The 22111-nt window shown below is 74.7% G+C and overlaps 2 protein-coding genes across 4 annotated transcripts; one reads left to right on the top strand and one right to left on the bottom strand.

Annotated features, from left to right (window-relative positions):
• The first annotated feature begins 124 nt into the window (after nucleotides 1–124).
• CYC1 (cytochrome c1) lies at nucleotides 125–7947 on the top strand. Its single transcript, XM_075914711.1, has 7 exons — nucleotides 125–390; nucleotides 3181–3374; nucleotides 3514–3640; nucleotides 4495–4652; nucleotides 4755–4915; nucleotides 4995–5095; nucleotides 7688–7947. Exons 1-7 carry the CDS (start codon nucleotides 295–297, stop codon nucleotides 7790–7792), a joined length of 942 nt encoding a protein of 313 aa, XP_075770826.1. The 5' UTR covers nucleotides 125–294; the 3' UTR covers nucleotides 7793–7947.
• On the bottom strand, nucleotides 7837–20413 carry LOC142823544 (ranBP-type and C3HC4-type zinc finger-containing protein 1-like). 3 transcript variants are annotated; one of them, XM_075914707.1, is made up of 8 exons: nucleotides 19963–20413; nucleotides 18327–18500; nucleotides 14443–14603; nucleotides 13323–13434; nucleotides 12977–13156; nucleotides 11607–11705; nucleotides 10153–10296; nucleotides 7837–8443 (listed from the first exon to the last, which is right to left on the bottom strand). In XM_075914707.1, the coding sequence occupies exons 1-8, from the start codon at nucleotides 20263–20265 to the stop codon at nucleotides 8363–8365; spliced, it is 1254 nt and encodes a 417-aa protein (XP_075770822.1). In that variant the 5' UTR covers nucleotides 20266–20413; the 3' UTR covers nucleotides 7837–8362. The 3 variants fall into 3 exon arrangements, with proteins under 3 accessions (XP_075770822.1, XP_075770823.1, XP_075770824.1); XM_075914708.1 differs by lacking the exon at nucleotides 10153–10296; XM_075914709.1 differs by lacking the exons at nucleotides 18327–18500; nucleotides 19963–20413 and adding an exon at nucleotides 14701–15093.
• Nucleotides 20414–22111: the final 1698 nt, after the last annotated feature.

Below are 22111 nucleotides of genomic sequence, written 5' to 3'. Positions count from 1 at the left end.
GTAGCGGGGGGGGCGGGGGTGGAGTAGCCCGGGGGGGCGGGGGGGAGTAGCGGGGGGGGGGCGGGGGTGGAGTAGCCCGGGGGGGCGGGGGGGGGTCTCCCGTTTCCGGCCTGGGGCTGGTTCAGGAGCTGGGGGCGGGCCCAGGGGCGGGATTATCTTCCGCGGCGCTCCCGGCTGTGGTGACGTCAGAGGATATCCGGTGGGCGCGAGCTCCGCCCCTTCCCCTCTCGGCCGCCGTAGGCCGGGGCCGCGCGGTGCACGCTGGGAGTCAGGCGGACCCGGCTGCTCTCCAAGATGGCGGCGCTGTCGGCGGCGCGGTGCCTGGTGCTGCGGGTCCGGGGCGGCCCCCTCCTGCCGCCGCCGCCCGGGCCCCGCCTGCGGCCCCCCCAGGTGAGCCCCCCCCGCCGCGAGCCCCCCCTCGGCCCCGCGCCGCGGCCCCGCCCCCCCGGCCCTGAAGGTCACCGGGGCGCGGCGTCCGCGGGGTGGATCTGGCGGCCCCGCCCCCCCGGCCGGCTCCTTTCCCGGGAGCGGGGGGGTCAGCGGGGAGCGGCTGCCGAGGGCCCGCGGGGCCGGGGCCGATTCGCCCCCCGCAATGGGCCGGGCTCAGGCGACGGGCGCGATCGCACAACCTGCGGAACTCCTCGCCGCGGCGCCGCGACAGCCACGTTCAGCCTCGGGCTGCGCGAAGCTGGGATCGGACACTGGGCAGCGCCCCACGAACTGCCCCGCCCGCCCCGCCCCGCCGGGCTCCGGCCTTGGGGCGCGGGGGGGTCGGGCCTTGGGGCGCGGGGGGGCCGGGCCTTGGGGCGGGGGGCCGGGCTCCCCAGGGCCGCCGCTGGGCGCTGAGGGGCGGGGGCTGGAGCCGAGCAGCCGGCTGCGGGCGCCCCGCTGGGTCGGACCCAGGCCCGCGGGTTCTCCACCCCCGCTGTGCTGGGGAAATGGCCGGTGCGCCCGCCGGGGGGCTGCTGGGACCCCTGGGGCATCAGGATCCTTCCTGCCCTCAAGCTCGGTGAAGCAGCGGCCTGGGGAGCGGCCATGACTGGGCCTGGGCCCCTGCTTAGCTCCGCACCCGCCGGGTGTGCCTGGCTCCAGGCCCTGCGCTCAGCCCAGGGCTTTCAGGGGCGCTGGTGGCTGCAGCAGGGTCCGTGGGTACTGGATGGGGCCGCGCTCTGCTCTGCTCTGTTGTGTCGGCCTGGCTGTGTCCCCGCCTTGTCAGTGACAAGCTGCCACCCCAAGCTCTGTGGGGCTTGTTGAAACGGGCTCCTGTGTCCATATGATGCTCCCAGCACTGGCCTCTGGGCCCCCTTGCCCTGCAGTGACTGAAGACCACCCAGCATGTGATCGAAATTAAAGACCCTTATTTTAAAACATTTTAAATTCGAGTTGAAATTGACGATCTCTGCTAAGGCCCAAACTAGCTGTGACCTATTAAGATGGTGTAAGTCGGGGGGAGGGATAGCTCAGTGGTTTGAGCATTGGCCTGCTAAACCCAGGGTTGTGAGTTCAATCCTTGCGGAGGCTAATTAGGGATTTGGGGCAAAAATTTGTCAGGGATGGTGCTTGGTCCTGCTGTGAAGGCAGGAGACTGGACTCAATGACCTTGCAAGGTCCCTTCCAGTTCTAGGAGATAGGCATCTCCAATACTTTAATTTAAGTGTGACTGTGTAGTCGGAGTTCCCCCGATCCTGAACCCCGTAGCAGCCAGAACAGCCTCCACCAGCCAGTAGAATAGGGAGGGGTGTATTGATTTTCCAGAATACAGCACAGATGTGATGTGGAATAGGAGGGGGGCTAGGATGCTCCAGGCCCCTCCAAGCCCCTTCCCCCCAGGCTGCCTCCATCATGTTTCCAGCCCCAGACTCCCTCCTCCTACCCCATGTCCTTACTTTGTTCCAACCTCCTTCCCTCTCCTCAGTCAGAACCAGGCAGGCCAGTGTCTGGCCCCCCTCCTGGGCCGTGCTCACAGACAGGGCCCGTAGGGGACAGCCCCAGCCTAGCGCCCAGCAAAGTGCCCCCCTACATCACAGTAAGTGATAGAAAACAGCGTTGCGCTGTGCATGTCCACCAGGGAAGTTTAGGGAGAGCCAGGCTTTTGAATGGAGTCGCTGGCAAAGCACCAGGGTCCTAAGCCTCTGGGCGTCTCGTGCTAGCTCAGGGCAGCCTTCCCCCGTGAATCACACCCAGGCGAGAGGCTGAGGCCTGCCTGCTCTAGAACCCTGACTAGCCACCGGCAGCGGTTCCTTCGTTATCCTCGTTTGCCCGGGACTCGGTTTCAAATGCAGCATGTACGTGGGGGAATCCGCCATGCTCCAGGCAGCGAGTCCGAAAGGGCCGGCGCTCCTCAATTCCCAATCCATCCCGATGGCAGCGCAGCGGAGAACCCCGTAAAGCGCCAGTCGCAGCGCGGCGAGCCGGGGCCTCTGGCTACAGACCGTCTAGCCCAGCGGTTCCAAACTTTCTGGCATCACGCCCCCCTTCTTGATTTTTGAAAAATCCTCATCTCCCCTCCCCCTCTGCCCCCATAGCAGCAAAACTTGTTAAGCAAAAAAAAAAGGAAAAAAGGAACTGAACAGGGCAGCAGAATTTGATGGGGGGGGGGGGGGGGATGAGGTTGCATTGCCTCGTGCCCCCCCTGGAATTTCTTCACTCCCCCGTTTGGGAACCCAGGCAGCTGCACTGGGGGCGTGGTGCCTCCGTTGGGTAGAGCCCGGCCCGTGCCGGTCACTGCTCCCACTCGTCCCCTTCTCCTGCCGGGGTGCAGAGCTGTGCTGTGCTGCGGGGGGTCACATCTCACCGAGGAGGCCCTCTAGGATGGGGCTGGTGACTGGCCTGTGCCCCCTGCTCGCCCACCGGCTGCAGGGGAGATCAGTGGGCCTGGGCTTTCCACAGTGCTGGGAAGGAGCGCTGGGGGGCCCGGGGCCCACATGGAGGTCTCACTCCACGGGCCTGGTGCTGGCCGGCTTAAAGGGAACCCACCCAGCAGGGAGCTCACCCCCCGCTAGCATTCCAGGGCACCCAGCCAGCTCCCCTCACGCAGCAGGGGCCCCCTAGGTGGGCGCAGGCCAGTGTCTCCGGCCTGTCGGGGGGCCCGGCCTGTGCACCCACAGCCTGCTTGCCCCCCCTTTCCCGGGCAGAGGCAGGTTCCAAAGGTGGGCCGCTGATGGGGCTCGTCTGTTCCAGGCCAGCCTGTCGTCGCTGTCGGGTCTGTCCCGCGGCAGGAAGGTGGCGCTGTCTGCGCTGGGCGTGCTGGCCGCCGGCGGCGCGGGGCTGGCCCTGGCCCTGCACACGGCCGTGAGCGCTGGGGACCTGCTGCTTCACCCTCCCAACTACGCCTGGAGCCACAGCGGCCTGCTGTCCTCCCTGGACCACAGCAGGTACGGGGCGTCCGGCCGGGTTCACTGCGTCCCCAGCCCCCCAGCGCAGGCCTCCCGGGTAACGGGGCCCCCCAGCTCTGGGCTCCCGTGGGGCCTGCTGTGACTCCGCTGCCCCACCGGGCCCTTTCCTTCCTCCCAGCGCCCGGCGCGGCTACCAGGTCTACAAGCAGGTGTGCGCCGCCTGCCACAGCATGGAGTACGTGGCCTTCCGCAACCTCATCGGCGTCACCCACACCGAGGAGGAGGCCAAGGCCTTGGCCATGGAGGTGAGTGGCTGGGGGCTCCCGCTGGCTGCTGGCCGCTGCCCCCCAGGCCTGGGCATGCGGCACTGGGGGCGGGAGTTGGCCCCTCACCTGTGGCGAGGGCACGTGGGAGAGGGAGAGCTCAGTGCTCGTGGGGGAGGGGGGCTGAGTGCCGGCTCTGGGGCGTGATGCCCTCCACAGGGTTCAGAGGCCCATGAGTCTCTGCTCAGTGCCCTTGACAGGGTCTAAGCACCCTTGGGGGGCGGAGGCCTGTGGGCCCTGGCTCAGTGCTCAGGGGAGGGGGCTCGGCACGCTTGGGGGGGCAGAGGACTGTGGGTCCTGGCTCAGTGCTCTCCACAGGGGCCCGGGGGGTGGGGGGAAGAGGCCTGCGGGGAGGCTCAGTGCGCTCAGGGAGGGGGTGAGGGGGGCTCAGCGCACCGGGGGGCCAGAGGCTCTCTGGGGGGGCTCAGCGCACTTGGGGGAGCAGAGGCCCATGGGGAGGCTCAGCGCGCCGGGGGGGGGGCAGAGGCCCTCTGGGGGGGCTCAGCGCACTGGGAGGGGCTCAGCACCCCGGGGGGGGGCAGAGGCCCTCTGGGGAGGCTCAGTGCACCGGGGGGACAGAGGCCCTCTGGGGGGGGGCTCAGCGCATTTGGGGGGGGCAGAGGCCCGTGGGGGGGCTCAGTGCGCTGGGGGGGGCAGAGGCCCTGGGGGGGCTCAGCATGCCGGGGGGGGCAGAGGCCCGCGGCCCCAGCTCAGTGCACCGGGGGGAGGCTCAGTGCGCTGGGGGGCAGAGGCCCTCTGGGGGGGGCTCAGCGCGCCGGGGGGAGCGCCGGGGGGGCCAGAGGCCCGCGGCCCCAGCTCAGTGCGGTCTGGCGCAGGTGGAGGTGGTCGACGGCCCTGACGACAATGGCGAGATGTTCACGCGCCCGGGCAAGCTGTCCGATTACTTCCCCAATCCCTACCCCAACCCCGAGGCGGCGCGAGCGGCCAACAATGGGGCACTGCCCCCCGACCTGAGCTACATCGTCAACGCCAGGTGAGGCTTCCTGCGGCTGCTGTGGGGGGCCCAGGGCTGGAGCAGTGCATGCTGGGACAGGCTGAGCCCGGGCTGCTCTCTCTCCCCGGCCTTGTCTTCCAGGCACGGGGGTGAGGACTACGTGTTCTCCCTCCTCACCGGCTACTGCGACCCGCCCACCGGGGTGGAGGTCAGGGAGGAGCTGCACTACAACCCTTACTTCACCGGGCAGGCCATCGCCATGGCGCCCCCCATCTACAACGAGATCCTGGAGTTCGAGGACGGTAAGAGGCGCTAGGGCCTGGCTGGCTCCCTCGTGCCCCCCCCGGGCCCCTGGGCCCCATTGACTCTTCTCTCTGCCAGGGACCCCGGCCACCATGTCCCAGATCGCCAAAGACGTCTGCACGTTCCTGCGGTGGGCGGCGGAGCCGGAGCACGACGACCGCAAACGCATGGGCATGAAGGTCGGTGCCTGCCCGGGCGCTGGGGGCGGGGGGGCCTGGCCCGGGCGTCTCGGTGATTCCTGCTGCCCCTGGGACTCTTGGGGTGGGGGTGGGGCCTGGCCTGGCCTGGGTGTCTCCTGCTGGCCCCAGGGCGCTTGGGATGGGGCCTGGCCTGGCCTGGGCGTCTCCTGCTGGCCCCAGGGCGCTTGGGGTGGGGGTGGGGCCTGGCCTGGGCTGGGCGTCTCCTGCTGGCCCCAGGGCGCTTGGGATGGGCGGGGGGGCCTGGGCTGGGCGTCTCCTGCTGGCCCCAGGGCGCTTGGGATGGGCGGGGGGGCCTGGCCTGGGCGTCTCCTGCTGGCCCCAGGGTGCTTGGGATGGGGCGGGGGGGCCTGGGCTGGCCTGGGCGTCTCCTGCTGGCCCCAGGGTGCTTGGGATGGGGCGGGGGGGCCTGGGCTGGCCTGGGCGTCTCCTGCTGGCCCCAGGGCGCTTGGGATGGGCGGGGGGGCCTGGGCTGGGCGTCTCCTGCTGGCCCCAGGGCGCTTGGGATGGGCGGGGGGGCCTGGCCTGGGCGTCTCCTGCTGGCCCCAGGGCGCTTGGGATGGGGCGGGGGGGCCTGGCCTGGGCGTCTCCTGCTGGCCCCAGGGCGCTTGGGATGGGGCGGGGGGGCCTGGCCTGGGGGTCTCCTGCTGGCCCCAGGGCACTTGGGATGGGGCGGGGGGGCCTGGCCTGGGCGTCTCCTGCTGGCCCCAGGGCGCTTGGGATGGGGCGGGGGGCCTGGCCTGGGCGTCTCCTGCTGGCCCCAGGGCGCTTGGGATGGGCGGGGGGGCCTGGCCTGGGCGTCTCCTGCTGGCCCCAGGGCGCTTGGGATGGGGCGGGGGGGCCTGGCCTGGGCGTCTCCTGCTGGCCCCAGGGCGCTTGGGATGGGGCGGGGGGGCCTGGCCTGGGCGTCTCCTGCTGGCCCCAGGGCACTTGGGATGGGGCGGGGGGGCCTGGCCTGGGGGTCTCCTGCTGGCCCCAGGGCGCTTGGGATGGGGCGGGGGGGCCTGGCCTGGGCGTCTCCTGCTGGCCCCAGGGCGCTTGGGATGGGCGGGGGGCCTGGCCTGGGCGTCTCCTGCTGGCCCCAGGGCGCTTGGGATGGGGCGGGGGGGCCTGGCCTGGGCGTCTCCTGCTGGCCCCAGGGCACTTGGGATGGGGCGGGGGGGCCTGGCCTGGGGGTCTCCTGCTGGCCCCAGGGCGCTTGGGATGGGCGGGGGGGCCTGGCCTGGGCGTCTCCTGCTGGCCCCAGGGCGCTTGGGATGGGCGGGGGGGCCTGGCCTGGGCGTCTCCTGCTGGCCCCAGGGCGCTTGGGATGGGGCGGGGGGCCTGGCCTGGGCGTCTCCTGCTGGCCCCAGGGCGCTTGGGATGGGCGGGGGGGCCTGGCCTGGGCTGGGCGTCTCCTGCTGGCCCCAGGGCGCTTGGGATGGGGCGGGGGGGCCTGGCCTGGGCGTCTCCTGCTGGCCCCAGGGCGCTTGGGATGGGGCGGGGGGGCCTGGCCTGGGCGTCTCCTGCTGGCCCCAGGGCGCTTGGGATGGGCGGGGGGGCCTGGCCTGGGCGTCTCCTGCTGGCCCCAGGGCGCTTGGGATGGGGCGGGGGGGCCTGGCCTGGGCGTCTCCTGCTGGCCCCAGGGCGCTTGGGATGGGGCGGGGGGGCCTGGCCTGGGGGTCTCCTGCTGGCCCCAGGGCACTTGGGATGGGGCGGGGGGGCCTGGCCTGGGCGTCTCCTGCTGGCCCCAGGGCGCTTGGGATGGGGCGGGGGGGCCTGGCCAGGGTGTCTCCTGCTGGCCCCAGGGCGCTTGGGATGGGCGGGGGGCCTGGCCTGGGCGTCTCCTGCTGGCCCCAGGGCGCTTGGGATGGGGCGGGGGGGCCTGGCCTGGGCGTCTCCTGCTGGCCCCAGGGCACTTGGGATGGGGCGGGGGGGCCTGGCCTGGGGGTCTCCTGCTGGCCCCAGGGCGCTTGGGATGGGCGGGGGGGCCTGGCCTGGGCGTCTCCTGCTGGCCCCAGGGCGCTTGGGATGGGCGGGGGGGCCTGGCCTGGGCGTCTCCTGCTGGCCCCAGGGCGCTTGGGATGGGGCGGGGGGGCCTGGCCTGGGCGTCTCCTGCTGGCCCCAGGGCGCTTGGGATGGGCGGGGGGGCCTGGCCTGGGCGTCTCCTGCTGGCCCCAGGGCGCTTGGGATGGGGCGGGGGGCCTGGCCTGGGCGTCTCCTGCTGGCCCCAGGGCGCTTGGGATGGGCGGGGGGGCCTGGCCTGGGCTGGGCGTCTCCTGCTGGCCCCAGGGCGCTTGGGATGGGGCGGGGGGGCCTGGCCTGGGCGTCTCCTGCTGGCCCCAGGGCGCTTGGGATGGGCGGGGGGGCCTGGCCTGGGCGTCTCCTGCTGGCCCCAGGGCGCTTGGGATGGGGCGGGGGGGCCTGGCCTGGGCGTCTCCTGCTGGCCCCAGGGCGCTTGGGATGGGCGGGGGGGCCTGGCCTGGGCGTCTCCTGCTGGCCCCAGGGCGCTTGGGATGGGCGGGGGGGCCTGGCCTGGGGGTCTCGGCACGCGGGGCTCAGGGCAGGGCCTGCCGCCTCCTGTTTCCTCCCCAGACGCTGATGATCCTGGGTCTCCTGCTGCCCCTCGTCTATTACCTGAAGCGCCACAAGTGGTCGGTACTGAAGAGCAGGAAGGTCGCCTACCGGCCCCCCAAGTAAGCGCAGGCGGCTGGACAGACGGACGGCACCGCCCACTCCTCATGCCACGTTACTCGTATTTAATCCCTCTCCTCGGACAGCCGCTCGCTAGGCCTGGGGAAGGGCTGGCGCCGCTGTCCGAGCGCCCGCGGGGGAAATAAACCTTGGCTCTTCCACGGGGCGTGTGCTGTGCTGTGTGGGCGCAGGCCCTGGGCCTCTGCGTGCCGGGGATGCTAAGGCCGTCGCAACAGGCCCTGCTGGGAGCAGGGAGGGGCCACAGGTGGGGGGGGTGTCTGTGAGCAGCCCCCTCCCCCCTCTTGGGATAGAACCCCCACCCCCGCACGCAGGCCCATGCCGGTGAACGCTTCCTGGCCGGGTGGGGGGCAGCCTGGGGTGGGCTCACCCAGGGTCCATTGCAGGCAGCTGGGCAGATCAACCCCCCCAACTAGTATGGCCCCAGCCCAGGGTGTGGGCCCAGTGAGAGCAGGACGTGGGGGGTGGGCCGGGGGGGGCGCCCTTGGGCAATGCTGGCGGGAGGAGGACGTCGGCGGGAGGGGGCGAAGACCCAGGCGTGCCCACGGCGCAGGCCCCTCAGTGGCAGTTCTGGCAGTGCGGGTGACACCTCTGCCCATCCACGTTGCAGCGGCAGCCTCCGCTAGTGTCGCCTGGGCCCTGGGGGGAAAGGGGGCAGCGGTCAGACGGGCCTGGGGGGGAAAGGGGGCAGCGGTCAGACGGGCAGGGGGAGGCAGCGGTCAGACGGGCCTGGGGGGGAAAGGGGGCAGCGGTCAGACAGGCCTGGGGGGCGGGGGGGGCAGCGGTCAGACGGGCCTGGGGGGGAAAGGGGGCAGCGGTCAGACGGGCCTGGGGGGCAGGGGGAGGCAGTGGTCAGACGGGCCTGGGGGGGAAAGGGGGCAGCGGTCAGACGGGCCTGGGGGGGAAAAGGGGCAGCAGTCAGACGGGCCTGGGGGGGGAAAGGGGCAGCAGTCAGACGGGTCTGGGGGGCAGGGGGAGGCAGCGGTCAGACGGGCCTGGGGGGCAGGGGGAGGCAGCGGTCAGACGGGCCTGGGGGGCAGGGGGAGGCAGTGGTCAGACAGGCCTGGGGGGCAGGGGGAGGCAGCGGTCAGATGGGCCTGGGGGGCAGGGGGAGGCAGCGGTCAGACGGGCCTGGGGGGGAAAAGGGGCAGCGGTCAGACGGGCCTGGGGGGCAGCGGTCAGACGGGCCTGGGGGGGAAAAGGGGCAGCAGTCAGACGGGCCTGGGGGGGAAAAGGGGCAGCGGTCAGACGGGCCTGGGGGGCAGCGGTCAGACGGGCCTGGGGGGGAAAAGGGGCAGCAGTCAGACGGGCCTGGGGGGCAGGGGGAGGCAGTGGTCAGACGGGCCTGGGGGGGAAAAGGGGCAGCGGTCAGACGGGCCTGGGGGGCAGCGGTCAGACGGGCCTGGGGGGGAAAAGGGGCAGCAGTCAGACGGGCCTGGGGGGCAGGGGGAGGCAGTGGTCAGACGGGCCTGGGGGGGAAAGGGGGCAGCGGTCAGACGGGCCTGGGGGGCAGCGGTCAGACGGGCCTGGGGGGGAAAAGGGGCAGCAGTCAGACGGGCCTGGGGGGCAGCGGTCAGACGGGCCTGGGGGGGAAAAGGGGCAGTGGTCAGACGGGCCTGGGGGGCAGGGGGAGGCAGCGGTCAGACGGGCCTGGGGGACAGGGGGAGGCAGCGGTCAGACGGGCCTGGGGGCAGGGGGAGGCAGCGGTCAGACGGGCCTGGGGGGCAGGGGGAGGCAGCGGTCAGACGGGCCTGGGGGGGAAAGGGGGCAGCGGTCAGACGGGCCTGGGGGCAGGGGGGGGCAGCGGTCAGACGGGCCTGGGGGACAGGGGGAGGCAGCGGTCAGACGGGCCTGGGGGCAGGGGGAGGCAGGGGTCAGACGGGCCTGGGGGCAGGGGGAGGCAGCGGTCAGACGGGCCTGGGGGGCAGGGGGAGGCAGGGGTCAGACGGGCCTGGGGGGCAGGGGGAGGCAGGGGTCAGACGGGCCTGGGGGCAGGGGGAGGCAGCGGTCAGACGGGCCGGGGGGGCAGGGGGGGTAGGGGTCAGACGGGCCTGGGGGGGGCAAGGGTCAGATAGATGGGCCCAGCAGGGGCTGCTTGGAAGGGGCCTTCAGGCACATCCCTGGGATTGGCGGGGGGGGGGGGAGGAAGAGGCCACTGGGCCAGGCTGGTGGCAGGGCTGGGGAGGAAGTGTGGGAAGGGGCCTGCTGTTCAAGGCCCCCCCCCCCCCCCCCCCGGGAGCCCAGCTGCCCCCTGGGAACTGCTGGAGGCAGCAGGGGGTGGCAGTGGGGGCCGCCCCCCCCCCGGGAGGCGCTTTGGAGCCAGGGCTGCGTGCCCGGTGCCAGCTCACCGCAGGTCCCCAGCGCGGCCCCTTGGTCACCCAGCAGATCTCCGTCTGGCACAGGGGGCAGCGGAGCCAGTCGCAGCCGGCTGCCTTCTGCACCGTGACCCGGCACACGGGGCAGGGCATGGCCTCGCCCGCCTGCACCAGCCTCTGCAGGGAGAGGCAGCTCTGTCAGGCCGTGCCCCGGAGTGCCGCAGCGCCCCCCCTGCACTCGGCACGGCCAGCCCCCTAGCATGGAGGCCAGAGCTGGGCTGGCAGGGGCTGCGGGGTAGGAGTGGGGGGCACTGGCGGGGCTAGGGAGGCGGGGCTGCAGGGCGGGACTGGGGGGCACAGGAGGGGCGGCGGGGATAGGGAGGCGGGGCTATGGGGCGGGAGTGGGGGGCACTGGCAGGGCTAGGGAGGCGGGGCTGTGGGGCGGGAGTGGGGGGCACTGGCGGGGCTAGGGAGGCGGGGCTGTGGGGCAGGAGTGGGGGGCACTGGCGGGGCTAGGGAGGCGGGGCTGTGGGGCGGGAGTGGGGGGCACTGGTGGGGCTAGGGAGGCGGGGCTGCAGGGCGGGACTGGGGGGCACAGGAGGGGCGGCGGGGCTAGGGAGGCGGGGCTATGGGGCGGGAGTGGGGGGCACTGGCGGGGCTAGGGAGGCGGGGCTGTGGGGCGGGAGTGGGGGGCACTGGCGGGGCTAGGGAGGCCGGGCTGTGGGGCGGGAGTGGGGGGCACTGGTGGGGCTAGGGAGGCGGGGCTGTGGGGCAGGAGCGGGGGGCACTGGCGGGGCTAGGGAGGCGGGGCTGTGGGGCGGGAGTGGGGGGCACTGGCAGGGCTAGGGAGGCGGGGCTGTGGGGCGGGAGCGGGGGGCACAGGAGGGGCGGCGGGGCTAGGGAGGCGTGGCTATGGGGCGGGAGTGGGGGGCACTGGTGGGGCTAGGGAGGCGGGGCTGTGGGGCGGGAGCGGGGGGCACAGGTGGGGCGGCGGGGCTACGGAGGCGGGGCTGTGGGGTGGGACAGGTGGGGCTAGGGAGGCGGGGCTGTGGGGCGGGAGTGGGGGGCACTGGCGGGGCTAGGGAGGCGGGGCTGTGGGGCGGGAGTGGGGGGCACTGGCGGGGCTAGGGAGGCGGGGCTGTGGGGCGGGACTGGGGGGCACAGGAGGGGTGGCAGGGCTAGGGAGGCGGGGCTGCGGGGCGGGAGCGAATCACAGGACCCAGGCGCACCAGCAGGGCTGGACTGGCAGGGGCTGCAGAATGGGAGTGAGGGGCACTGGCAGGCTGGGCTGTGGGGCAGGCTGGGGGGGCCGGGGGGCAGGGATCAGGGCTGGGACCGAGGCTGGCAACAGCTCAGCCCCATTGCGCCTGCGGGGCAGAGGCTTTCCCGAAGCCCAGGCCACAGAACCTGTCCCCCCCCCCCCCAGGGCCTGGATCTGCCTCCCTCCCCCTCCCCGCGGGGGGCCGGGGGCTGGCCGGGGCGCCCACCTGCAGCATGTCCTGGGTCTGCCGGGCCGCAGCCTCGTTCTCAGCCTGGAGCTGCAGGTCGGCCTGGTGCTGCTGGCAGCTCTTCCCCTCGTGGCTGGCCTGGGGCGGGCACAGGACGGGCAGGGCTCAGCCTCCTCCCCCCCCCACAGGGCTCAGCCCCCCCCCCCCCCACAGGGCACAGGACGGGCAGGGCTCAGCCCCCCCCCCCACAGGGCACAGGACGGGCAGGGCTCAGCCCCCCCCCCCCCCACAGGGCACAGGACGGGCAGGGCTCAGCCTCCTCCCCCCCCCACAGGGCTCAGCCCCCCCCCCCCCACAGGGCACAGGACGGGCAGGGCTCAGCCCCCCCCCCCCCACAGGGCACAGGACGGGCAGGGCTCAGCCCCCCCCCCCCCCACAGGGCACAGGACGGGCAGGGCTCAGCCCCCCCCCCCACAGGGCACAGGACGGGCAGGGCTCAGCCCCCCCCCCCACAGGGCGGGCAGGGCTCAACCCCCCCCCCCACAGGGCACAGGACGGGCAGGGCTCAGCCCCCCCCGCTGCAGGGCACAGGGCACAGGACGGGCAGGGCTCAGCCCCCCCCCCCCCCGCAGGGCACAGGACGGGCAGGGCTCAGCCCCCCCCCCCACAGGGCACAGGACGGGCAGAGCTCAGCCCCCCCCCCCACAGGGCACAGGACGGGCAGAGCTCAGCCCCCCCCCGCAGGGCAGGACATGCCTGGGGAGGGAAGGACTGGCTCCGCCCAGCCCTTGGCTCTCCTCCACGCCTGCCTCCATCTCCTCAGCCCCCCCCCCCCCGCAGGGCACAGGATGGGCAGAGCTCAGCCCCCCCCCCCCCCCCCGCAGGGCAGGCCGTGCCTGGGGAGGGAAGGACTGGCTCCACCCAGCCCTTGGCTCTCCTCCACGCCTGCCTCCATCTCCTCAGCCCCCCCCTCCCCCCCCCGCGCTGCCGTCCTGCCTGGGCCGAAGTAGGACTTGTGCGCGAGTGGCGGGGTGTGTGGCTGGGGGGGGGGGGGGATGAACATGCCTGTTTCCCTCTGGCCTTGGATGCTCCCAGTGGTGGAAGACGGTAGCACAGCAGCCGGGGGGGGGGACCGAGCAGCCCTAGGCCTGCAGGAAGAGGCCCCAGGAGGGGAGCCTGGAGCCCGGGGCCCTGAGCTGGGCGCTGCAGGGGCTGGTGGCGCTGGCTTGGCCAGCCGGACCCTGCGCTAACCTGCGTGGCTCCGCCCGTGGCCGCTGCTCCCTCTGCTGTTTCCATCCATGTGCAGAATAAATCTGTGCACCAAGCCAGGGCTGATGTGCACCACCAGCAGCGAGCTGTGCTGCATGGGCCTGTCCCGGTGGCCCCCGAGGGCCCCCCCCGGGTCTCACCTGGCAGAGCAGGCAGTTGTGGCGCCCGCAGACGGGGCAGGCGAACGTGGTGGCCGCGTCCTCGCGGAGACACCAGCCCCTGCAGTCGGGCGTGCTGCAGTGGTAGCTGTTCTGCGCCCGGCTCTCGGCCGCCACCAGGCCCCGGTCCAGGAACTGCCGGTACTCCTCCGCCGACACCAGCTGGGGCAGAGTCAGGCCTCAGGCCGGAGCCGTGCCCTGGGGGCAGGTGTCAACCCTTACCCCCTCCCCCAGCCCTGGCTGCGGCCGGCCCCCGTGCCCAAGCCGAGGTCCCTGACCTGCCGCTGGGCCTGTTGGCCGGCCCGACCCCCGGCCTGCAGGGACTCACCGCCCGGACCTCTCGCTCCTGGAGCTTGCGGCTGCAGGCGTAGGCGTTGTCACGGAAGGGGCAGGACACCTGGGGCTCCCGGCTGTAGCTGATCACCTGCCGCAGACAGTCTCTGGGGGGACAGGCGCGGTCACCCGGAGCCCCCCGCCAGAGCTCTGACCCCACAGCCCCAGGAGGGCCTTGGGCACCGCGGGCGAGCGCTGCAGGGCGGGGCCCCGGGCCGGCTCCAGCTCCCCCGTCCCGCGCTGCCGGGCGGGGCCCCGGGCCGGCTCCAGCTCCCCCGTCCCGCGCTGCCAGGCGGGGCCCCGGGCCGGCTCCAGCTCCCCCGTCCCGCGCTGCAGGGTAGGGCCCCGGGCCGGCTCCAGCTCCCCCGTCCCGCGCTGCCGGGCGGGGCCCCGGGCCGGCTCCAGCTCCCCCGTCCCGCGCTGCAGGGTAGGGCCCCGGGCCGACTCCAGCTCCCCCGTCCCGCGCTGCAGGGTAGGGCCCCGGGCCGGCTCCAGCTCCCCCGTCCCGCGCTGCCGGGCGGGGCCCCGGGCCGGCTCCAGCTCCCCCGTCCCGCGCTGCAGGGTAGGGCCCTGGGCCGGCTCCAGCTCCCCCGTCCCGCGCTGCAGGGTAGGGCCCCGGGCCGGCTCCAGCTCCCCCGTCCCGCGCTGCAGGGTAGGGCCCCGGGCCGGCTCCAGGTCCCCCGTCCCGCGCTGCAGGGTAGGGCCCCGGGCCGACTCCAGCTCCCCCTTCCCACGCTGCAGGGTAGGGCCCCGGGCCGGCTCCAGCTCCCCCGTCCCGCACTGCAGGGTAGGGCCCCGGGCCGGCTCCAGCTCCCCCGTCCCGCGCTGCAGGGCGGGGCCCCGGGCCGGCTCCAGCTCCCCCGTCCCGCGCTGCTGGGCGGGGCCCCGGGCCGGCTCCAGCTCCCCCGTCCCGCGCTGCTGGGCGGGGCCCCGGGCCGGCTCCAGCTCCCCCGTCCCGCGCTGCAGGGTGGGGCCCTGGGCCGGCTCCAGCTCCCCCGTCCCGCGCTGCAGGGTGGGGCCCCGGGCCGGCGCCAGCTCCCCCGTCCCGTGCTGCAGGGTGGGGCCCCGGGCCGGCGCCAGCTCCCCCGTCCCGTGCTGCAGGCCTGGGGCCGTACCTGCAGAAGCTGTGCAGACACTCCCGGAGCAGCACCCCCTCGCCCCGCGCCACCGGCAGGCAGCAGATGGGGCAGTCCATGGCCTCTGGGCTGGGCACCAGCCCCTCCTCCTCCAGCTGCAGCAGCCGCTGGAAGTTCTGGCGCCGCTCCACCGCCAGGGCCTGCGCAGCAGACAGGGAGGGGTCAGGGCATGGCCGGGGCAGAGTCCCCCCCCCGCGGGGCCAGGCGGTGACCTCAGTCCATCCCCCCCGTCAGTACCTGCCCCGGCATGGGGTGCGCTGCTGGGAGCCCAGGGAAGGGCCCGGAGCCGGCCAGGGCCTGGCCCATGAGCACGGAGCTCCAGCCCCACCTCCCTGCGAGTCACAGGCCTGGGGGTCCCCTGCCGGGCTGTATGGCCCCCCCCCCCCGATGTGGCCCCCCGGTCAATGAAAGCCTGTGGTGAAACCACCCCTTGGTCCCCGGCTGCCTCCCTCCAGCCGCCTCCCCCAGTCCCGGGGCCCCTGCCTCAGACCGGGCGCCCTGGGCGCAGGAGCCCGACTCTCCAGCCTCCGCCCCCTCCCGCGCTGGTGTCCCCACTGGGCCCCACGGCACCGGCTGCCTCGCCTCAGCGCTGCCTCGGAGTCCTGAGCCGAGCAGCCTGCGGCGGCCACCCCGGCGGGTTCCCAGGCTCCAGGCAGGGCTCAGCTGCAAACCTTCCCTGCGCAACGGCCACTAGGCCTGCCCGCAGCCGCCCCCACCTGCGGCTCAGCCAGGCCCACGGGCAGACCAGAGCCCCAGGGACAGGCCCCCCGCTCGCGGCTGCTGGCAGAGGGCTGGGCTGGGCGCTCAGCCCGACTCGGAGCACTGCAGGGCGCGAGCGGGGCCGGGGAACAGCTCCAGGGGGGCCCAGAGCTGAGCGGGAGGAAGCAGGGCCCAGCAGCCGCCCTCCCCGAGAGCCTGCGCCCGGCCGGGGGGGGGGGGGGGTTGCAGGCCCACGGCGCCACGGGCCCTCGAAGAAACCCGCCTGCTGGGGGTGGGGCTCAGCTCTTCAGCCTTGGGGGCAGCCCTCGCCGGAGCGCCAGTTGCCAACAGGGAGCCGGCCGGACTTCCACACCAACCTGCGGCAGGGAGAGCCGGGCTCGGAGCAGGCCGCCGGGGACAGTGAATTAAATGGGCCCAGCAAGGGCCCCCCACAGGCCTCTGGCTCCACCCCGCACCCCCCAGGGCTCCTGCTGCGTCTCCGGCTGGGCCGGGCCAGGTGAGCATCCGGCCGCGGGCAGCACGTCCCTGCTACGCCAAGGAGCCTGCCCCCGGGGCTGCTGCCAAGGCCCAACGGGGACAGGAGAGTCACTGGGGGGAGGGAAGCGCCCCGGGGTCCTTCCCACCTGCTCCCAGGCCTGTTCTGGCCTCCACGCCCTGCCCCCCCCCGCGCCCTTCATGCAGCCCAGGGTCGTAGCCCAGGGCTTGACACTTTCTCCCCAGCACCCCGGGCCAGGGCACCCCGGTGGGGATTAATGAACCAGCTTGTGGACAGGGCCCCCCGGCCGGCAGGTGCTACGAGACGAGCTCTGAGCGCCCGGACCCTGGGGCTCGCGGGGAGAAGCCAGGAGCCGGGCCGGGGGCGAATTGTCCCGTCTCCTCTGGCACCTTCCTCGGCCGCGCCCTGGCCTGGGCTGTTCCTGCGCCGGCCTCAGGCCCGCGGGAGTCAGAGCCGGAGGAGCCCCGGGACGCTGCAGGGACCTTGCTCCAGGCCTGGCCGGAAGCGACGCCCGAGCCCGGCCCGGCCAAGGAGCGAGTCCCCCCCTGGCTGCAGCCCAGGGCGCGGCGGGCGGGCCAGGAGCTGCCCCCGCTGGGCGGCTCGAAGGCTGCGGCGGAGCAGAGCCGCGTGCTGGAAGGATCAGACAGCGCCGCGTTCACAGCAATTTATTCCTGACCCCGCCCCCCGGCTTTGGGGGGCAGAGGCCCGGGGTGACCCTGCCAGCCCAGACCCCGGGCGAGCCGCACCTGCTGCTGATCCCAGCTGGCGGCGCCTGGGGATCTGGCATAATCCCGTTTCACAACCCCAGAGCCGGCCGGGCTGGCCAGCCACGCTTGGCCCGGTGCCGCTGGCGGTGCAGAGCGGGCCCCCGGCGTGGTTCCTGGGCCGGGCGGGGCTGCGGGCAGATTCCAGCCCAGGAGGTACAGGGAGGGCGGAGCAGCTCACGCCCAGCTAGCACAAAGACCCCCTGGCCACGCTCCCTCCTCAGGGCGGCAGAGCAGACACCCAGCTGCCTGAGAAGCTGCCCTGGGCCAGATCTAGCACCGCAGATCCTCAGCCCTCCTGGGAAGAGGCCTCCATGCAGGGGGAGCCCTGGTGGGCACTGCCTCCGCCCACGGCGTGGCACCCCACGCGCAGCGAGATCCTGGCTCTGCGGGGGAGCCCTGGTGGGCACTGGCTCCGCCCACGGCGTGGCACCCCACGCGCAGCGAGATCCAGGCTCTGCGGGGGAGCCCTGGTGGGCACTGGCTCCGCCCACGGCGTGGCACCCCACGCGCAGTGAGATCCAGGCTCTGCGGGGCACTGGCTCCGCCCACGGCGTGGCACCCCACGCGCAGCGAGATCCAGGCTCTGCGGGGGAGCCCTGGTGGGCACTGCCTCCGCCCACGGCGTGGCAGCCCCACGCGCAGCGAGATCCTGGCTCTGCGGGGGAGCCCTGGTGGGCACTGCCTCCGCCCACAGCGTGGCAGCGCCCCACGCGCAGCGAGATCCTGGCTCTGCGGGGGGAGCCCTGGTGGGCACTGGCTCCGCCCACGGCGTGGCACCCCACGCGCAGCGAGATCCTGGCTCTGCAGGGGAGCCCTGGTGGGCACTGGCTCCGCCCACGGCGTGGCACCCCACGCGCAGCGAGATCCTGGCTCTGCAGGGGAGCCCTGGTGGGCACTGCCCCCCGCCCACGGCGTGGCACCCCACGCGCAGCGAGATCCTGGCTCTGCGGGGGAGCCCTGGTGGGCACTGCCTCCGCCCATGGCGTGGCAGCCCCACGCGCAGCGAGATCCTGGCTCTGCGCGGGAGCCCTGGTGGGCACTGCCTCCGCCCACGGCGTGGCAGCCCCACGCGCAGCGAGATCCTGGCTCTGCAGGGGAGCCCTGGTGGGCACTGCCCCCGCCCACGGCGTGGCACCCCACGCGCAGCGAGATCCTGGCTCTGCGGGGGGAGCCCTGGTGGGCACTGGCTCCGCCCACGGCGTGGCAGCCCCTCTGGGCAGGAGCAGTTACCCGACTGGCTCTACAGTCTGAGATGGCGCCAGGCCCCAGGGGCAGCGCAGGGCCGGGCGGGGCAGTCCAGGGGGGCCGTGCCGGGGGCGGGGCTAGCCGAATTCCGAGGAGAGGTGGATGAAGTCATCCAGGGAGCCCGAGCTCCGGGGGCAGAGTGCAGCCGAGCCAGCGTCTCTCCTTCCCTTCTCCGCCGGAGTCCAGCACGAGGGGAGAAAGCAGAGAGGTTGCGTCAGTCGCCGGGCCTGGGCCTGGGCCGGGCGAGCGGGGGAATCGCGGTTCCCAACGGGGCAGCGCCCGGCAGAGGCCACAGCCCACGAGCGGCCCGACTGCGGGAGCCACCTCTGCCGGTGCCCCCCCAGGGAAGGGGCAGCTCTGACCCTCCAGCCCAGCCTCAGCCCCTTCCCTCACCGCTCGGGCACAGGACGCTGCCGCCTGGAGCAGGAAGGGAAGGAGCCGCCAGCCTGGAGCCTGTGCCACGCCCAGGCCCCCACAGCAGGCTGAAAGCCCCGGGCCCGGCCCGGGCCCCCCACGGCCCTGCTGCCCCGCTGCAGAGGCAGGCCCGACCGGGGGTCACCGGGGGGAGGGGAGCGTGGCCCACGCCCAGGCGGAGCCGGCGGCTCTTGGCTCTCCCCCCGCCGCTGGCCAGGTACCTGCTGGTACTGCACGATCCCCTCTTCCTCCTGCTGCATCCGCCACAGCTCGCTGGTGTCCGGGCGGTGGCTGCCGGGCACCACGTACGCGGCCGGCCGGGCCGTGCTGCACATCTCGCAGCCCGGCCGCGTGGGCTTGTTGATGAAGGTGCACGTGGGACACGGCCAGCCCGCCTGCAGGGAGCAGGACAAAGCCGTCAGCCGGCCTGGAGGGGGGCGCTCTCCACTGGGACCAGCCCCCGCCACGGCCACGGCGGGTGTTACACCTCTCAGCGCCAAGGGGGGGCGCAGCCAGACAGGCACAACCCTGCACAGTGAGAGCGGGGGCAGATGGGGTATTGGTGCCCCGGGGAGGGGGGCAGAAGGGTGAGTATCTGCGCGGGGGCACGCGGAGTCGGGCGCCTACCTGCGCGGGGATGGGCCAGGGGCGAGGGCCAGGCGGGCTCTTACCTGCGCGGGGCGGGGGGGGCAGGGGCCAGGGCCAGGCGGGCTCTTACCTGCGCGGGGCGGGGGGGGCAGGGGTGAGGGCCAGGCGGGCTCTTACCTGTGCGGGGCGGGGGGCAGGGGCGGGGGCCGGCGGGCTCTTACCTGCGCGGGGGCCGGCGGGGCGGCGTTGGGGGGTGCTGCTTTGGGCTGGCTGGGGGCAGGGCGGGGGCCGGCGGCTCTTACCTGCGCGGGGGCCGGCGGGGCGGCGTTGGGGGTGCTGCTTTGGGCTGGCTGGGGCAGGGCGGGGGCCGGAAGGCTCTTACCTGCGCGGGGGCCGGCGGGGCGGCGTTGGGGGGTGCTGCTTTGGGCTGGCTGGGGGCAGGGCGGGGGCCGGCGGGGCGGCGTTGGGGGTGCTGCTTTGGGCTGGCTGGGGGCAGGGCGGGGGCCAGCGGAGCGCTTACCTGCGCGGGGGCGGCGGGGCGGCGTTGGGGGGGTGCTGCTTTGGGCTGGCTGGGGGCAGGGCGGGGGGCGGCGGGGCGGCGTTGGGGGGTGCTGCTTTGGGCTGGCTGGGGGCAGGGCGGGGGCCAGCGGGCTCTTACCTGCGCGGGGGGCCGGCGGGGCGGCGTTGGGGGGTGCTGCTTTGGCTGGCTGGGGGCAGGGCGGGGGCCAGCGGGCTCTTACCTGCGCGGGGGCCGGCGGGGCGGCGTTGGGGGGTGCTGCTTGTGGGGCTGGCTGGGGGCAGGGCGGGGGCCGGCGGGCTCTTACCTGCCGACGGGGCCGGTGGGGGCGGCGTTGGGGGTGCTGCTTTGGGCTGGCTGGGGGCAGGGCGGGGGCCGGAAGGCTCTTACCTGCGCGGGGGGCCGGTGGGGCGGCGTTGGGGGTGCTGCTTTGGGCTGGCTGGGGGCAGGGGCGGGGGCCGGAAGGCTCTTACCTGCGCGGTGGGGCCGGCGGGGCAGCGTTGGGGGGTGCTGCTTTGGGCTGGCTGGGGGCAGGGCGGGGGCCGGCGGGGCGGCGTTGGGGGGTGCTGCTTTGGGCTGGCTGGGGGCAGGGCGGGGGGGCGGCGGGGCGGCGTTGGGGGGTGCTGCTTTGGGCTGGCTGGGGGCAGGGCGGGGGCCAGCGGGCGCTTACCTGCGCGGGGGGCCGGCGGGGCGGCGTTGGGGGGTGCTGCTTTGGGCTGGCTGGGGGCAGGGCGGGGGCCGGCGGCTCTTACCTGCGCGGGGGCCGGCGGGGCGGCGTTGGGGGGTGCTGCTTTGGGCTGGCTGGGGGCAGTACTGCAGAGCTGCAGCATGCCCAGGTGCTGGCTGATTTCCCCGATGTCCATCTTCCCACCGGTGCCCGGGAGCCAGGCTGGAGGGGAGACAGCAGCAAAGAGCCGCCTTACGCAGGGGGCTCGGCGCAGCCGTTGTGTGGAACGTGGGGGTCGGGTGCAGGGAGCCCCCAGCCTGCCCCTCGTGTCCCTGGCAGCACGGGGGAGGGGAGCTGGGACCTTACCCCCTGGCGCCAGGCTGGCCATGCTCAGGCAATTTGCCTCACCACTGCTCGAGACCACCCCCCGCCCTGTCACTTTTGCCTGCCTTCAGCGGGGCACTGTGTGTTTGACATGGGCGCGCAGTTAGCCTGAGCCTCCAGGAGCATGCAGTTTGCAGGCATCTCACCCGGCGACTCCGTCCAGCTTCCTCCCGCGCAGGGACTAACTGATCTCACAGCAGCGGGCGCTAGGCCCCTTGGGCAAATCAGGAACTGCCCTTGCCCTGTGGGCCCCGGGGAGCCACAATCCTGGGCGGCGTCTCCCTTCGGGAAGCCACGTGCCCAGTGGGGAGCGCGGGCCCCCAGGGTCACTTCCTGCCTCTGCAGCCTCGCTAGGGCCACTGAGCACGGCCTGGTCCCGGCCTCCCGATGTTCTACCCAGTGGATTCATTCCCGGTGTGCGCTTCACGGGCTCCCCTAGCGCCGCTCCCCCCAGCCTCTGCAATGCAGCCACGACACCCCGCCCCCACCGCCAGGCCACACCCCCGGCTTCTGCCTAGCCCCGCCCATGGGGGCTCCCTGTAAGGGAATTCCCTTCCGCCCACTTGGCACGGCAGCGTGGGGTGAGCAGGGCTGCCTGGGGAGGGAGAGGGAGCAAGGCCACAGCCCTGCAGTAGCGGGTGGGACCTGCGCCACAGGGTGAGTAGCTGGGCCCTGCTCGGGAGAGGGGATGGGCCTGCCGTGGCTGCGTGGCGGGGGGGCCGGGGCCCTGCTCGGGAGAGGGGATGGGCCTGCCGTGGCTGCGTGGCGGGGGGCCGGGGCCCTGCTCGGGAGAGGGGATGGGCCTGCCGTGGCTGCGAGGCGGGGGGGGCCGGGGCCCTGCTCGAGAGAGGGGATGGGCCTGCCGTGGCTGCGTGGCAGGGGGGCCGGGGCCCTGCTCGGGAGAGGGGATGGGCCTGCCGTGGCTGCGAGGCGGGGGGCCGGGGCCCTGCTCGGGAGAGGGGATGGGCCTGCCGTGGCTGCGTGGCGGGGGGGGCCGGGGCCCTGCTCGGGAGAGGGGATGGGCCTGCCGTGGCTGCGAGGCGGGGGGGGGCCGGGGCCCTGCTCGAGAGAGGGGATGGGCCTGCCGTGGCTGCGTGGCGGGGGGGCCGGGGCCCTGCTCGGGAGAGGGGATGGGCCTGCCGTGGCTGCGAGGCGGGGGGGGCCGGGGCCCTGCTCGAGAGAGGGGATGGGCCTGCCGTGGCTGCGAGGCGGGGGGGGCCGGGGCCCTGCTCGGGAGAGGGGATGGGCCTGCCGTGGCTGCGTGGCGGGGGGGGGGCCGGGGCCCTGCTCGGGAGAGGGGATGGGCCTGCCGTGGCTGCGTGGCGGGGGGGGCCGGGGCCCTGCTCGGGAGAGGGGATGGGCCTGCCATGGCTGCGAGGGCGGGGGGGGCCGGGGCCCTGCTCGGGAGAGGGGATGGGCCTGCCGTGGCTGCGTGGCGGGGGGGGCCGGGGCCCCTGCTCGGGAGAGGGGATGGGCCTGCCGTGGCTGCGTGGCGGGGGGGCCGGGGCCCTGCTCGGGAGAGGGGATGGGCCTGCCGTGGCTGCGTGGCGGGGCGACCGGGGCCCTGCTCGGGAGAGGGGATGGGCCTGCCGTGGCTGCGTGGCGGGGGGCCGGGGGCCCTGCTCGGGAGAGGGGATGGGCCTGCCGTGGGCTGCGTGGCGGGGGGGCCGGGGCCCCTGCTCGGGAGAGGGGATGGGCCTGCCGTGGCTGCGTGGCGGGGGGGCCGGGGCCCTGCTCGGGAGAGGGGATGGGCCTGCCGTGGCTGCGTGGCGGGGGGGCCGGGGCCTGCTCGGGAGAGGGGGATGGGCCTGCGTGGCTGCGTGGCGGGCGACCGGGGCCCTGCTCGGGAG

This window comes from Pelodiscus sinensis, unplaced genomic scaffold (genome assembly GCF_049634645.1).
Source record: "Pelodiscus sinensis isolate JC-2024 unplaced genomic scaffold, ASM4963464v1 ctg205, whole genome shotgun sequence".
In the NCBI taxonomy this organism is placed as follows: domain Eukaryota; kingdom Metazoa; phylum Chordata; order Testudines; family Trionychidae; genus Pelodiscus; species Pelodiscus sinensis.
Note: the sequence above shows the minus strand (reverse complement) of the source record. Positions and strands in the feature narration are given on the sequence as shown.